General features: G+C 43.4%; 1 protein-coding gene across 1 annotated transcript in view; it reads right to left on the reverse strand.

Moving 5' to 3' along the window:
* lhfpl7 (LHFPL tetraspan subfamily member 7) overlaps positions 1 to 13,597 on the reverse strand; it is a 134,353-nt gene that overhangs the window by 85,310 nt on the left and 35,446 nt on the right. Inside the window, exon 2 of the mRNA XM_080867773.1 lies at positions 9,045 to 9,183. Coding sequence (XP_080723899.1) covers positions 9,045 to 9,183 — 139 coding nt within the window. The remainder of the gene's footprint in view (positions 1 to 9,044; positions 9,184 to 13,597) is intronic.

The raw sequence follows: 13,597 nt of genomic DNA on the forward strand, positions 1-13,597 counted from the left end.
GCAGGGGAGAAAGAACACAGCCCTGAGGGGAGCCGGTGCTGATGGTCCAGGAGTCCGAGACATTCTTTCCCAGCCTCACATGCTGCTTCCTGTCCGACAGGAAGTCAGTGATCCACCGGCAGATGGGATCAGGCACATTCATCTGGGAAAGCTTGCCTCGGAGATGGTCTGGAAGGATGGTATTGAAGGCAGAGCTGAAGTCCACAAACAGGATCCTGGCGTAGGTTCCTGGGGAGTCCAGATGCTGCAGGATGAAGTGTAGGGCCATGTTGATGGCGTCGTCTACAGACCTGTTGGCTCTATATGCAAACTGCAGGGGGTCCAGGAGGGGGGCCGTGAGGGTCTTGAGATAGGAGAGAACCAGGCGCTCAAATGACTTCATGACCACAGATGTCAGAGCCACGGGTCTGTAGTTATTTAGTCCAGTGATCCTAGGTTTCTTGGGGACAGGGATTATGGTAGAGGACTTGAAGCAGGCAGGCACATGACATGCCTGCAGTGAGGAGTTAAAAATGCCAGAAAACACTGGGGCCAGCTCGTTTGCACAGTGTCTGAGGGTGGCAGGAGACACACCGTCTGGGCCGGGAGCTTTCCGAGCATTCAGACTCTTAAACTGCTTCCTCACACCTGCTTCATGAATATGAAGAGTTGTGGTGGGAGGAGGTGGTGTGAAATCCTCTTTTGTGTGGGGTGAGGAGGGGTGTTGTAGGTGAAGTGTTTGAAGGTGGTGATGGCTCTATGGAGGGGGGAGAGGTGGGGGAATGAGTGTCCAAAGTGCCTCTATTGTTGGGGCCGTTGGAGGTGTGAAGGCTGCCTGATGACTCGTCAAAACGGCAGTAAAAGTTGAGTCATTCTCTGAGATCTGCTGCTGCATCTTCTCAGAGTGCTGATGTTTAGCAACGTCCACTTCTTTAGTGAACCTGTACTTGGCCTCTCTGTAGCAGTCCCTGTCTCCGCTTCTGAACGGCTTTCTCTTTTCCAGCCACAGCTTTTTGAGTTTAGGAGTATATCAGGGTTTGTCGTTGTTATAACTCACCCTGGTGCGTGATGGCACAATGCTGTCCTCACAGAAGTGGATATAGGAGGTGACAGTGTCCGTAAACTCGTCCAAGCTGTTAGAAGCAGCCTTCATTGTGTCCCAGTCTGTAGACTCCAAACACGTGCGAAGCTCCTCCACAGCCTTGTTGCTCCACAGTTTTTTGGTCCTCACGACAGGTTTGGAGAGCTTCAGCCTCTGTCTGTACGCGGGGATTAGGTGGATCATGACGTGGTCAGAATCTTTGTATATTCACACCTTACTCTAATCCATTCCAATCAACTCTGAACTAAGTAGTGATGAGCAAAATGTTCTCCACTTCTTTTGACTCAGTTACTTTCAGCACCCCAAAATATAGTAACACAGCACAACATGTGGATGTTGACATTTCCACTGTCTGTCACAGTCACTATAGCTCCCCTTTGTGAGTGTGGACGCTTCATCTCTTTGCTCTTGAATGCTTTGCTTCTTATATTGATTTTTATTGATTTTTATGCTGATTTTTTCCCTTTTTTCCGTGTGAGCTTACCTGCGATAACTTCTGGACACTTGTAGATCATTAGGACTAGAGTGTTCTTAACAGAAACAGCAACATTTTATGGTTACCTTATCCTCAGCGCTCCGTGTGTCTGTGGCCTAGACACAGCTGAAGCCTGATTACAGCGTCTGGGCACCGAGCAGCCTCAATAGCCTGGAAAGGTGCTAACCGCTAGGCTAACTAGCAACAAGATGCCTTCCCTCTCCACAGATGACTACCACAGCCTCCTGCAGAAGATTGCAGTACTGGAGACAAAAATTCATCGCTTAGAAGTAAACGTGGAGGTAAATGGACTGTGTGGAAATGAAACAACCTTGCCTTTGATTCAAAACAATGGCGATGAGCAAGCTAGTACACAGCTAAGGAGCACAGATAACATGACCAAGAAAGTAGACTCTGTGCATTATTATAAATCCTCAAGTGATAATCCCCCCTTAGACTGTCTTGGTGCAAAACCAAGACATAAATCATGTCTCCTGGAAGGGGGAGGACGTATCACAGGCAGGGCACAGCGAGCTGAAATCTCTGAAACCGACTGGCCTTCACTTCCTACGAGACAGAGAAGCTCTTCTACCCCTGTATACGGGAGGAAACAGGACTGGACAACCGTGAATAGGAAGGTTAACAATAAACCTCCAAAACAACTGAATGTGAAACTGCAGAACAGATTTGCTCCACTATCAAAGGACCCTGGATCTATATCGGACAACCATCCATCTAAAAGCAGCGAAATAAGGTCTGAAAATCTGTTGAAAAGTGAAAGGCCACAGGGAAAGCTAAAGGCTAGGCCTGAAACTCTGATTGTGGGTGACTCTGCCGTAAAGGATGTACAAAGGATGTGCGGTAAGAACACTAAAGTCCTCTGCTTTCCTAACGATATGGTCAACAACCTGAAGGAGAGAATTCTTCAAATTGCAGATGAATATCCAACTGTGACAAACATTGTTCTGCATACAGGGTCAAACGATGTGTCCAAACAACAGTCGGAGGTTCTGAAACGGGACTTTACTGGATTATTAAATACTGTAAACTCTCTGAATGCAGCTGTATTCATCAGTGGACCTGTACCGCCGGTCAGAGGAGGAGACGAGAGATTCAGCAGGTTGTTTACACTGAATAAATGGCTTATATCAGCATGTGCTGACCACTCAGTGCACTTTATCGACAACTTTAATATTTTTTGGGAACGCAGGCATCTGTTCAAAGCAAATGGATTTAATTTTAACAAGTCAGGGGTGAAACTGTTCACCTCCAACTTGTTTTATTCCATACGTCATCCATCCGTGCTTGGTGCCAAGGCTGAGATAAACGAGGAGTTATCTCATAAAGAGGAACAAACAGTACTCCAAGAACAGACAAAGCCCAGCAGAAACCTTGAGGAGGAGCTCCATTTGCCCCCACCCGGGAAGAGCCTCAGAAAGGAGAGACATCCATGGCATCTGAGGAAGAGCCTCAGAAAGGAGAGACATCTAAGGCAAGAAGAGGGGTCCCTATTTGCCTCCAACTCTCTCAACAACACCAACGACCAGGACAAGGGACCACGATCTTCCCCAGTCCCCCAAACCCCTGACAGGCCATCACCCTCCTCCCCCTCCCTTTCTCCCTCCTCCCCACACCTGAAATTCACTGAGGAGATGATGGAGCGGGTCAATGCTGGGCTCAGATCTACCCCCCGTCCCAATCCCTTTTTGTCCCCCATAAACCCCCCACCAGAGCGGCCAAAGGTTCGCCATCGAGCCCCACCCTCAACAGAGCAATCGAAGTCACATTGCCCAGCCTCGCCCCCCTTAGTTCCTCTTCATGCCCTGTCTCCGCAGTCTGATGTGTGATGTGTGAAGGGTCCGGGCTGTGAGGATTATGGCAGTGATGACTTTTCCCAGGAGAAGCTGGGACCCTGTTTACTAGAAGGTTTTAAAATTTCTGTACTTTTAGGTGACAGGAGACATGTGGCCTGGTCAAAACACAGAGAGCTGCACTCTAAAAGATCTTTAAACATAGTAAACATACCTTGTGTGCCACAGACTGCTCCCAAACACGAGGGGACAAGTAATACCTCTAAAACACTTAAGTTGGCTTTATTAAACATTAGATCTCTAGCTGGGAAAACATTTTTAATTAATGATTTAATCACTGAGCACAGCCTTGATTTTATGTTTTTAACTGAAACTTGGTTGGACCAAAGTAACAGTGGAGCTGTTCTCATCGAGACGACCCCTCCTAACTACAGTTTTATCAGTGAGGTCAGGGCGAGCAGGAGAGGAGGAGGGGTTGCTGTCTTATTTAATGAATCATTTCAATGTAAGCAGCTGTCTCCTGGAAGTTTTCAGTCTTTTGAATATGTGGCTTTACAGCTGAAGGCCCCATCCAAAGTTGTGTTTCTTAATGTTTACAGGCCTCCCAAATACTGCACAGACTTTTTTAATGACCTCAGTGAACTGCTGTCTGTGATCTGTGTTGATTTTGACTGTGTAATTATTGCTGGGGATTTTAACATTCATGTGGACAACCCTCAGGACAAAGGGACTAAAGACCTGAGTAACACTCTGGGCAACTTTGGGCTGACTCAGCATGTAACAGAGGCCACACATAATAGAGGACACACTCTTGACCTACTGATCTCCAAAGGCCTGAGCATTTCAAAGGTTACTGTGTCTGATGTGGGCCTGTCTGATCATTACTGTGTTTTCTTTGAAAGTAAAATCTCAGCCCACATAAATATATCAACAACAGTGATCACAAAACGGTGTATAACTGAACACAGTAGTGCAATTTTTAACCAGGTCTTCCCATTAACACCTGACCTGCCCAGAGGGTCAGTCAATGAGCTCGTCAATAGCTTCAATGCTAACATGTTAAATGTAATGGACACTATTGCTCCCATTAAGGTGAAGGTTATCTCTGGAAGGAAAAAGTCTCCATGGAGAAACTCCACACTGGTGAAAAATGAAAAAAGAGAGTGTAGGAAAGCTGAGCGCAGATGGAGAAAAACAAACCTCCAGGTTCATTATGACATTTATAAAGAGAAACTTCACAATTATAATTTACAACTGAGGAATGCAAGGAGGTCCTACTTCTCTGACATCATCACTAAAAACAGCCATAATGCTCGGGTCTTATTTTCTACAGTTGACAGGCTAACAAACCCTCCTGTGTCAGTGGCAGCTGAACTTCATTCGACCATGGCCTGCAATGACTTTGCCAAATTCTTCACTGAAAAAATCCAAAAAATTAGACAAGCAATTGGTACATCAACAGCAGATCCAGGATATGTACTGTGTCCACCAAAAAACTGTTTAAACACCATGAAACAGTTTCAACCTATTAACAGCAAAGACCTGGAGGACATCTTAGGTCAACTGAACTCCTCTTCCTGCTGTTTAGATGTCCTGCCAACAAGTTTTTTCAAAAAGGTCTCAAAGACTTTAGAGTCAGACCTGTTACAGATCGTCAACTTTTCTTTATTATCAGGTGTGTTTCCAGAATCACTAAAAACTGCTGTAATCAAACCTATACTGAAAAAGGACAATCTTGACAAGACACAAATGAACAACTACAGGCCGATCTCAAATCTCCCGTTTTTAAGTAAGATCATTGAAAAAGCAGTTTCCCAACAGCTCAGTTACTTCTTAAAACAGAATAATTGCTACGATGCCTTCCAGTCAGGTTTTAGACAGAACCACAGCACTGAAACCGCTCTGACCAAAGTGTTTAATGACATATGTCTGAATACAGACAGTGGAAAAATGTCAGTCCTAGTTTTACTGGATCTCAGTGCAGCATTTGATACAGTTGACCACAACATATTACTCAAACGACTGGAGAACTGGACAGGTCTTTCAGGAACTGTACTAAACTGGTTCAAAACATACGTAGAAAACAGGAAATACTTTGTATCAATAGGTAACTTCACATCTGAGCAGACAAGTATCACATGTGGAGTTCCCCAAGGTTCCATCTTGGGACCCCTTCTGTTTAACATCTACATGCTCCCACTGGCACAGATTATAAACAACAACAAAATAAACTATCACAGCTATGCAGATGACACACAAATATATATCACAATGTCACCAGGAGACCGAGGCCCTGTACAGGCTCTTGGTAAATGCATTGAGGAAATCAATGACTGGTTGTGCCACAATTTTCTCCAGCTAAACAAAAACAAAACTGAGGTAATAGTCTTTGGCGCCAAAGAAAAACGATTACAGGTCACCAGAGAACTTCAATCTATACATCTAAAAACCACAAACCAGGCGAGAAATTTGGGTGTAGTGATGGATGCAGACCTAAACTTAGAAAAACACATTAAGACAATAACAAAGTCAGCTTACTATCACCTCAAGAATATATCAAGGATAAAAGATCTGATGTCTCAACAGGACCTGGAAAAACTAGTCCATGCATTCATCTTTAGTAGGCTTGATTACTGTAACAGCATCTTTACAGGTCTACCTAAAAAATCAGTCAGACAACTACAGCTCATTCAGAACTCTGCTGCTCGAGTCCTCACTAAGACCAAAAAAGTGGACCACATCAGTCCAGCTCTGAGGTCCTTACACTGGCTGCCTGTCCGTCAGAGGATAGACTTTAAAGTTCTGATGCTGGCCTATAAAGCTCTGAATGGTTTAGGACCAAAATACATCAATGACCTCCTGACCCAGTATGAACCTTCCAGATCCCTCAGGTCATCTGGATCCGGTCTTTTATCAGTTCCCAGAGTCAGAACCAGACACGGAGAAGCTGCATTCAGCTTTTATGCTCCTTATATCTGGAACAAACTCCCAGAAAGCCTCAGATCAGCTGAAACACTCAGTTTATTTAAATCCAGGTTGAAGACTCACCTGTTCTCAGCTGCATTTGAATAAAGCACCAAATCCACACTTTAAGCTTAAATTTCAAAACTTACATTTAACTACTGATTTTATCTACTGTTCTGATTTTATCTGTTTTGATTTTATATACTGTTGTTTGTTTGTTTGTTTGTTTGTTAATTAGTTAGTTAGTTTATTTGCTTGTTTTATTCAATTTTAAATCATGCTTTTTATTTGTTCTTGTTTCTAATGTCTCTGTAAAGCACTTTGAATCACCTTGTTGTTGAATTGTGCTATACAAATAAACTTGCCTTGCCTTGCCTTGCCTATAGAAAACATGGGGATCAAAACAGGTTTCACTTCTTGCTGGAAGGAGAAAGGTGACAAAGAGAATCTTGCCAGCAGTTCATTTCTTCCAATCTGCGAGAAAACTCACACCGTCAAAAGCCAAACTGATGATATGCACACCACAAAGAAAACCATTGTTCTTAATCTGCTTGCTACATTTTATCAGCCCACTTTGATAGCACTCTCTCAACACTTACACACATACTTGTAGTGCTGGGAAAACAAACACTCTTCTGATCTACCCTCCTCGGGGCTTTGTGGGCTCTGTGAAACCTCTGTCTATCTAGACAAGAGTCAACCTGGAAACGGAACAAAGACCCAGCTCCTCACTTCGCATTGTTATTTAGCAAAAGCTGTAGCTATAATAGACACACAGAACTGGATTACACACACACACACATGAAAAAACACGCACCAGAGGCTTGCCAAAGACTCATTCTCATTTTCCCAAAGCAACATTGACCTGATACTGGAGTCAGACAGAGAGGTATGAGAGTCTGGCTGTAAGCAATAAGAACCACTTTAAACACATCATTAACCATAGCCTGTGAAAGTCCACCTTTGTCAATAAAGATTTAACCTGGCCAATGAATCTAGTCTCTAATTATGCTTAGTTAAATGCCACTTGCAGGGTTCTAAATAAGCTATAGATGAGGACAAAGTTTATGTAAATAAATAAGAGGAGACAAAAAGTAACAATCAAGGGTTTGTGCATCTGAACAGAGTGGGTAGGGGCAACTCAAGCCCTAAGTTTTTACATATAATGTCAGAAAACAGGTCAGGACACCTGTAGTCGCCCTTTCTCAGAAAAGGAAACAGTTCTCAACAGTGGAAACGCTGTGTTTGTAGAAAGTAGAGGAGGCACTAGCAAACTCTGCCACTGACCAAAACAATCACTGCTGGCAAACTGGAAATACTCCAGGAAATACTCACCGACAGGGAATACTCCTTTTTTCCCTAGTGACCAGTGGTTGCCAGGTAATCCCAAATCAGTCTGTAATCCTGTGTAAATGGGGCTAAGGAAGCTTGCAAGAATTGACTGATGAATTAGTACTCCACCCCGTGGTCACGTCCAGCCACATCAAGATGGAGGTCATAATGATACCTCCATCTTTTATATACAGTCTATGACTATTACACACGATGCTCAATCTCACGTCACATGTAGAACTTTCAGCATGGTCACCTCCCTAATATGGTGTGTGTACACCAGCGGTCCCCAACCTTTTTTGCACCATGGACCGGTTTATGCCCGACAATATTTTTACGGACCGGCCTTTAAGGTGTCACGGATAAATACAACAAAATAAAACTAGTACCGGTACCGAAAAAAAGAAGATTTATTCATAACACACCTGAAAAGACCCAGGAAAACCGAGTTAATGATAAAAACGATAACAAAATAACGCTGAAAACCGATAAAAACGCTGAAAACCATACATTTCACACCTGAGCCTCAACTCTTGCGGCCCGATACCAAACGACTCACGGACCAGTACCGGTCCGAGGCCCGGGGGTTGGGGACCGCTGGTGTACACAGAATTACTGCATCAAATACTGTTTATTTTTAAAACCAGGAGAGGCACAGTAAGCGTCTTCCACATATTAGAGCCGGTCTAACACACAAATGAGGAATTACACTGCTGTAAATAAAGCACACATGAACCATATCGTCTAATACAACTGCAGAAAAATGCTTCACCTTTTGTACCACATGCCATTAAAATGGTCCAATGCGCAAAGCAAGAAGTGTGAAGGCCAGTACTAAGCAGCGACATCAGCCGTGGTGTGTTATTGGTTTATTAAGCTCAAGTGCCGACTGCTCTCTGTTTACGGGACCACTTCTCCGTTAGAGGGAAACCAGCGGCCTGATAAGTCACATGTAGCTCTGAACCAATGACCTGTGTTAAGGAGGCATAATTGTCTTTTTACCGCAGGCTCTAAATCCATCCTCGCCTTCATCTCACTCGCTTAGTCCCTCCATGCGGACTGTTGTTGCCTAGCTGCAGCTGTCCTCAAGTTGTGTCTTTTTTTTGCCCTTGTTTTTGACTGATGGGCAAGTTCAGCTGTTTATTTGTATTTTTTATATAGAATCCCAGTAACAGGCAGTGCTATTAGAATGCATCTAATAGTCTAATAGAGCATGGAAGGATGTCTTACAGCATGAAGCAAAAAACTGAAATCAGTTCAATTAAAAATATTTTTTTCATCATCTTTCATAAGTAGGTAATCTCTTATCTCAAAAATTATACATTTATGGATCGGTATGTATGTATGCGATTGTGCCTTGTGTCTTCACGTCTCTACCGACCTGCAGCCATTTGCATGTATCCAGCCAGGGTGCAGATCCTTCTCTCACATCCTCCACTGGGCAGGAAGATGGTGATGATGGCCAACAGGGAGCTGACAGCCAGCAGAGCACAGCCTCCCGAACACAGCACCGCACTGGTCTGAGGAAAAACACAAACACAGGACAATTTCATTTTATCTCCACCGATTCGCCCGCAAGTACTCTGAGCACCACGTCGATAAACCCACATTTTGAGCAGCGGGAGCAAATGTGGAAAGCTCCTGTCATTACCTCACTGTCAAAGATTTGGAATTTGTTACTAAATTCGAAACCAATCCCCAAAGCCAAAAAGTCTTTACTTTGGTATTGTGTAATCTCACAGTTAATCCCCCACTAACAGGTTATTAGCTCTCTCAGCTGGAAAACAGCAATGCAAGGCCAAACAAGAGGGCACTGTCCTTATTCATTACACCTTCACTTAATCACACACATGCTGAGAGCAGGAGAAGCCAAACAGAGGCAGAAGGCCAACAGAGAGAAGACATTCCTCCACAACTTTTATGATAAACCACAACTAAACTTAGAACAAAAAGTAAGGTGTTTGGTCGATTTTTTTTATGCTTCTTGCCATTAAATCTTATACTGTTGGAAAGCCTGTTTGTTTTCCTTTGATGGTGCCGCATTTGTAAGGAACACATTGAGTATATGGGTTGAGCTCATGAAAACGTTACCAAATCTTCTTTGCCAATGCCAAACAGCTGCTCTTGTTTGGTGTTTTGGCGTCTTGGATTGGATGATTGAAGTCTGAAGCAACGAGAACTATTGGCGAGTTAAACATGTCTTCTTTTAACAAACAGAGGCCTCAGTAGCATGCAGAAGACCCATGCACAGCCACAACAGCCTGGCACCTCCTCCTCATGCTGGTAGCGAGCTTGGTCACACACTGCTGTGGGATGGCGTCCCATTCTTCAACCAGCAGTTGCTGCAAGTCAGCCAATGTGGTTGTGTTGGTCACCCTGGTAAGAACAGCACGTCCAAGCTGATCCCACAAATGTTCAGTGGGGTTGAGGTCAGCACTGCACACAGGCCATTCCATCCTCTCCACTCCCAAATTCTGGAGGTAGTCTCTGATAAACCCCGCTCTGTGGGGGCGAGTGTGGCCATCTTGGAGGATAGAGTTCGGTTCCAAAGCAGATTTGGCAAGTTTTTTATTGGTGCAACCCACATACTCAACTCTGCTGTTCATACCTTACAAAGATGGGCTCATTATAAGGGAAATAAACTGGCTTTCCAACAGTATAAGATTCATTGCCACAAAGCATTGTTACATCAAAGAAATAACTGAGCTAGACAAAATTCCTTCTTTTTGTACTAAGTTTATATAAACATGCATCCTGGGGAATTTGGCTCTTTGTCCTGTGAATGTTTTAACTGTTTTTCACCGGGATCAGCTGTGCTCACCTGTCCTCTCCTGCTTCTACTTTTAGAGACTCCTAAAAAGTGGCAGCTAAGTTTAAAAGCCACACAGTGCGTTAGCCCTGAGAGAAAGTGTGTCTGTGTGCGAGTGAGTTCGAACAACCTGTGTGTCTTTGTGGAGTGGTTTGATCTGCATATCCTCTCAAACTGACTCTCGAGGAAGCCCCCACACACCCTCATCAGCACACTTTAAAAGGTGTCCGTCGTCGACAAGCACGGCGCACAGACAGCAGGCTCAAAACAGCGCCACATCAGCGATTAGCATGCGGGCGGGGGCGATCAGAGGGAAATGTCTAACATTCACAGGGGAATTACAGCCCTAAAACACGTGTCATTATGCATGTTCCTGATGTGACTGATGTGAATGGAGGGAGGATGAAAGCGGAGTGATTTCCATGCCCGACAGAAGATTTAATTAGCTTGTTCTGGGTGTTTGGCAGAAAGGGGAGCAGGGAAATACTGAAGTGCTGTAATGTTGGTGGCAATGATGATCATTATTCTTTTGACCTTTATTTGTCCAGGTCTGCAGAGAATATGCGGTCTGCTTCACAAATGGACAGCATACATAAACAGTGCATTTGCACACATTTACATCTGGCTTAGCTTCTTAAGAAGTGTAGGCTAAGTGCCTTGCTCAAGGGCACCTTGAATACAGCTATAAAGCAATAAAAAGGAACTCCCTGAGCAGATAAGTGATTTTATTGCAAATCATTCGGAGGAACATTAAAGGTTTCATTAAATTAAATTTAAAGTCTAATTCCATCATTGTTAAGCCCAGCGACAATATCTCAGTCCTCCAGCAGAGCAGCATCTGGCCACTTAGGTCTTCCTTTGTCATGCACAGCTGCCCAGAGAGCTCCACACAGCACAAACAAGCGTGCAAGCAAATGGAGAAAACCTCCTCACCGGTTTGAGCATTTAAATAAAACACTACAGATACAGAAAAAACAAGCAAACGACTAAATACATAAAGATGGCAAGCCGCTCTGACTGTAATGAGTTCCAAAGCTGTTTGCAGAGGGCACGAAAAAGTGATGAATGACCTGATGTGGCTGGGACACCATTTTTTTTATCCCATAGGCTTGTCTATTCTGAAGATACTGATCTTGGTTATTCATGCTCCTTGGGTATGAATAATTCTTTTTAATGTAATAAACACAATTTTTATTTAAACAGAGTATTAAGGGAGCCTAATCTTACATATTTTAAATACATGGAAAGAAAACTTGTTATTGACTTTAAAGAAGTAGACTAATATATTCTAGCTGCACAATGCTGGGCTGTGAGCACTGATCCCACTAAAGGACATCAGGCCTTCTTTCCACCTTTGTGTCTCCTACAGTTTGGTCAGTAGTCTGCTGAAGGTCATTCTGTAGGCCTCTGGCAGTGCTCCTATTTCTCCTCACACAAAGCAGCAGGTCCTTCTGCTGGGTTTATGCCCTTCTCCAGGCCTGCCCAGCTCTTCTGACAAATGGCAGTCTCCTGGTATTTCCCTCACACTCTTTAGACTGTGCTGGAAAACACAGTAAACCGTCTTCTGACATCTTGTATGGAAGTGCCATCCTAGAGGAGCTGTGGGCTGCCCGTGCAACCTGAATAGGCTGCACGTACTGTCTCATGCCAACGTGTCAACTCGAGTCTAGTTTTTACACACTGAGTTTGGATTTTTAACTGAGTGTGCTGCCTATATAGACAGTGCAGGAGGGAAGCAAGCTGAACCTCTGGGGCTGACTGAGTGAAACTTTAAAATGTTTTCATAGTTTGTAACCTTCACCATCACGGTTTCTGCACAAAATCAAACATAAATAAACAAATAGACATCATGCATATTCAATCAGACTTTCAATTTGCAAGAGTTTGCTACGGTAATAAATTTAGCATTAATGTAATGTTCTTGTATAATTCCATTCGGTTAGACTACGAGCAGTATGGCCGCCTGTTGGCGACGACTTGAAGAGCTACAGCTTTAAGGAGCTTCTGCAGAGACTACATTTATCCCCTTATGGATTTACTCTTTGATAACTAGGACTGATCAATTCCACCACCCCCTCCGCATGTAAGCAGTCATGTGATCGATAGTTAAGATACAAATACCTAATATACTGTAGATGCTTCTTATATGCCATTAAGACCACAGCTGCTTTTCCTTTTTTCTTAGTTTCTTTATGCCTGCATGTCAGTGAAATAAGAATAGATAATGTGCACTTAAAAATCCAGATAAGGCATTAACTTCGGTGTCCTTTGTTCATCTTCCCCTCTAACCAGAATGATATTCATGTATGCAGGGGAATGTCTCATTTCTCTCCACTGCTTGATCTCGGCGTGCCCCGTGGGCTCAGAGTGTGCAGCGTACCTCCCACCCTGCTGTTCTCAATTCACTGTGACACTTAGAGGTACATCATGTCTCATATAGGAAAGTACAGACAAAGAGAAGGAGGACAGCCATCAGGTAAGATTTACCTAAACTATAATAGATGAGTTATGAACTCGGAATCATATGAATTAAGTTCGACAACGATAATTATCACAACAAAGAAGTCTAAATGTGTTAACACTGTAAGCTGCAAATCAAGCTTATTTGTGTATTTTCCCCATTTTTCACCAGCTTATTTATCTGCAAGCAGTAATAGATTTATACACATGACATTCTCTGTGTGCCATTTAAACACAGCCCCAGAGACTAATAAAGGCTATCAGAGCACTACAGGGCTATTTTTACAGGAAAACAACCAACATTTCAATTAACGGTGTCCCAATTCATCAAATTCCAACACTGTGTTCATGTGTGAGTGTGCTCTAATGGAAAAAAAATCTATTTTACTTAGAGACAATGCAAAAATATTTAGGAGGCCTGTACTTGAGTCGTTCGGAGCGCAAGTTAATTTAGTAGAAAATGAGCTGCTAAGAGTGCTGGTCTTTTCACTGATTCCTCCTAAATAGATTGTAATTATGTGTGAATAACTGGTCGAGCCACCGCAACAGCTGGAGAGACACGCGGAGGGTTGAAAGAGTGGAAAATTGTGACGAGGGGAAAAATATATATATATTTTGAGCTGAATACAAAATGAGACAAGCAGACATGTCTTAATCTCTTTGTC

This window comes from Rhamphochromis sp. 'chilingali' (assembly GCF_963969265.1).
Source record: "Rhamphochromis sp. 'chilingali' genome assembly, chromosome: 19".
Classification (NCBI taxonomy): domain Eukaryota; kingdom Metazoa; phylum Chordata; class Actinopteri; order Cichliformes; family Cichlidae; genus Rhamphochromis; species Rhamphochromis sp. 'chilingali'.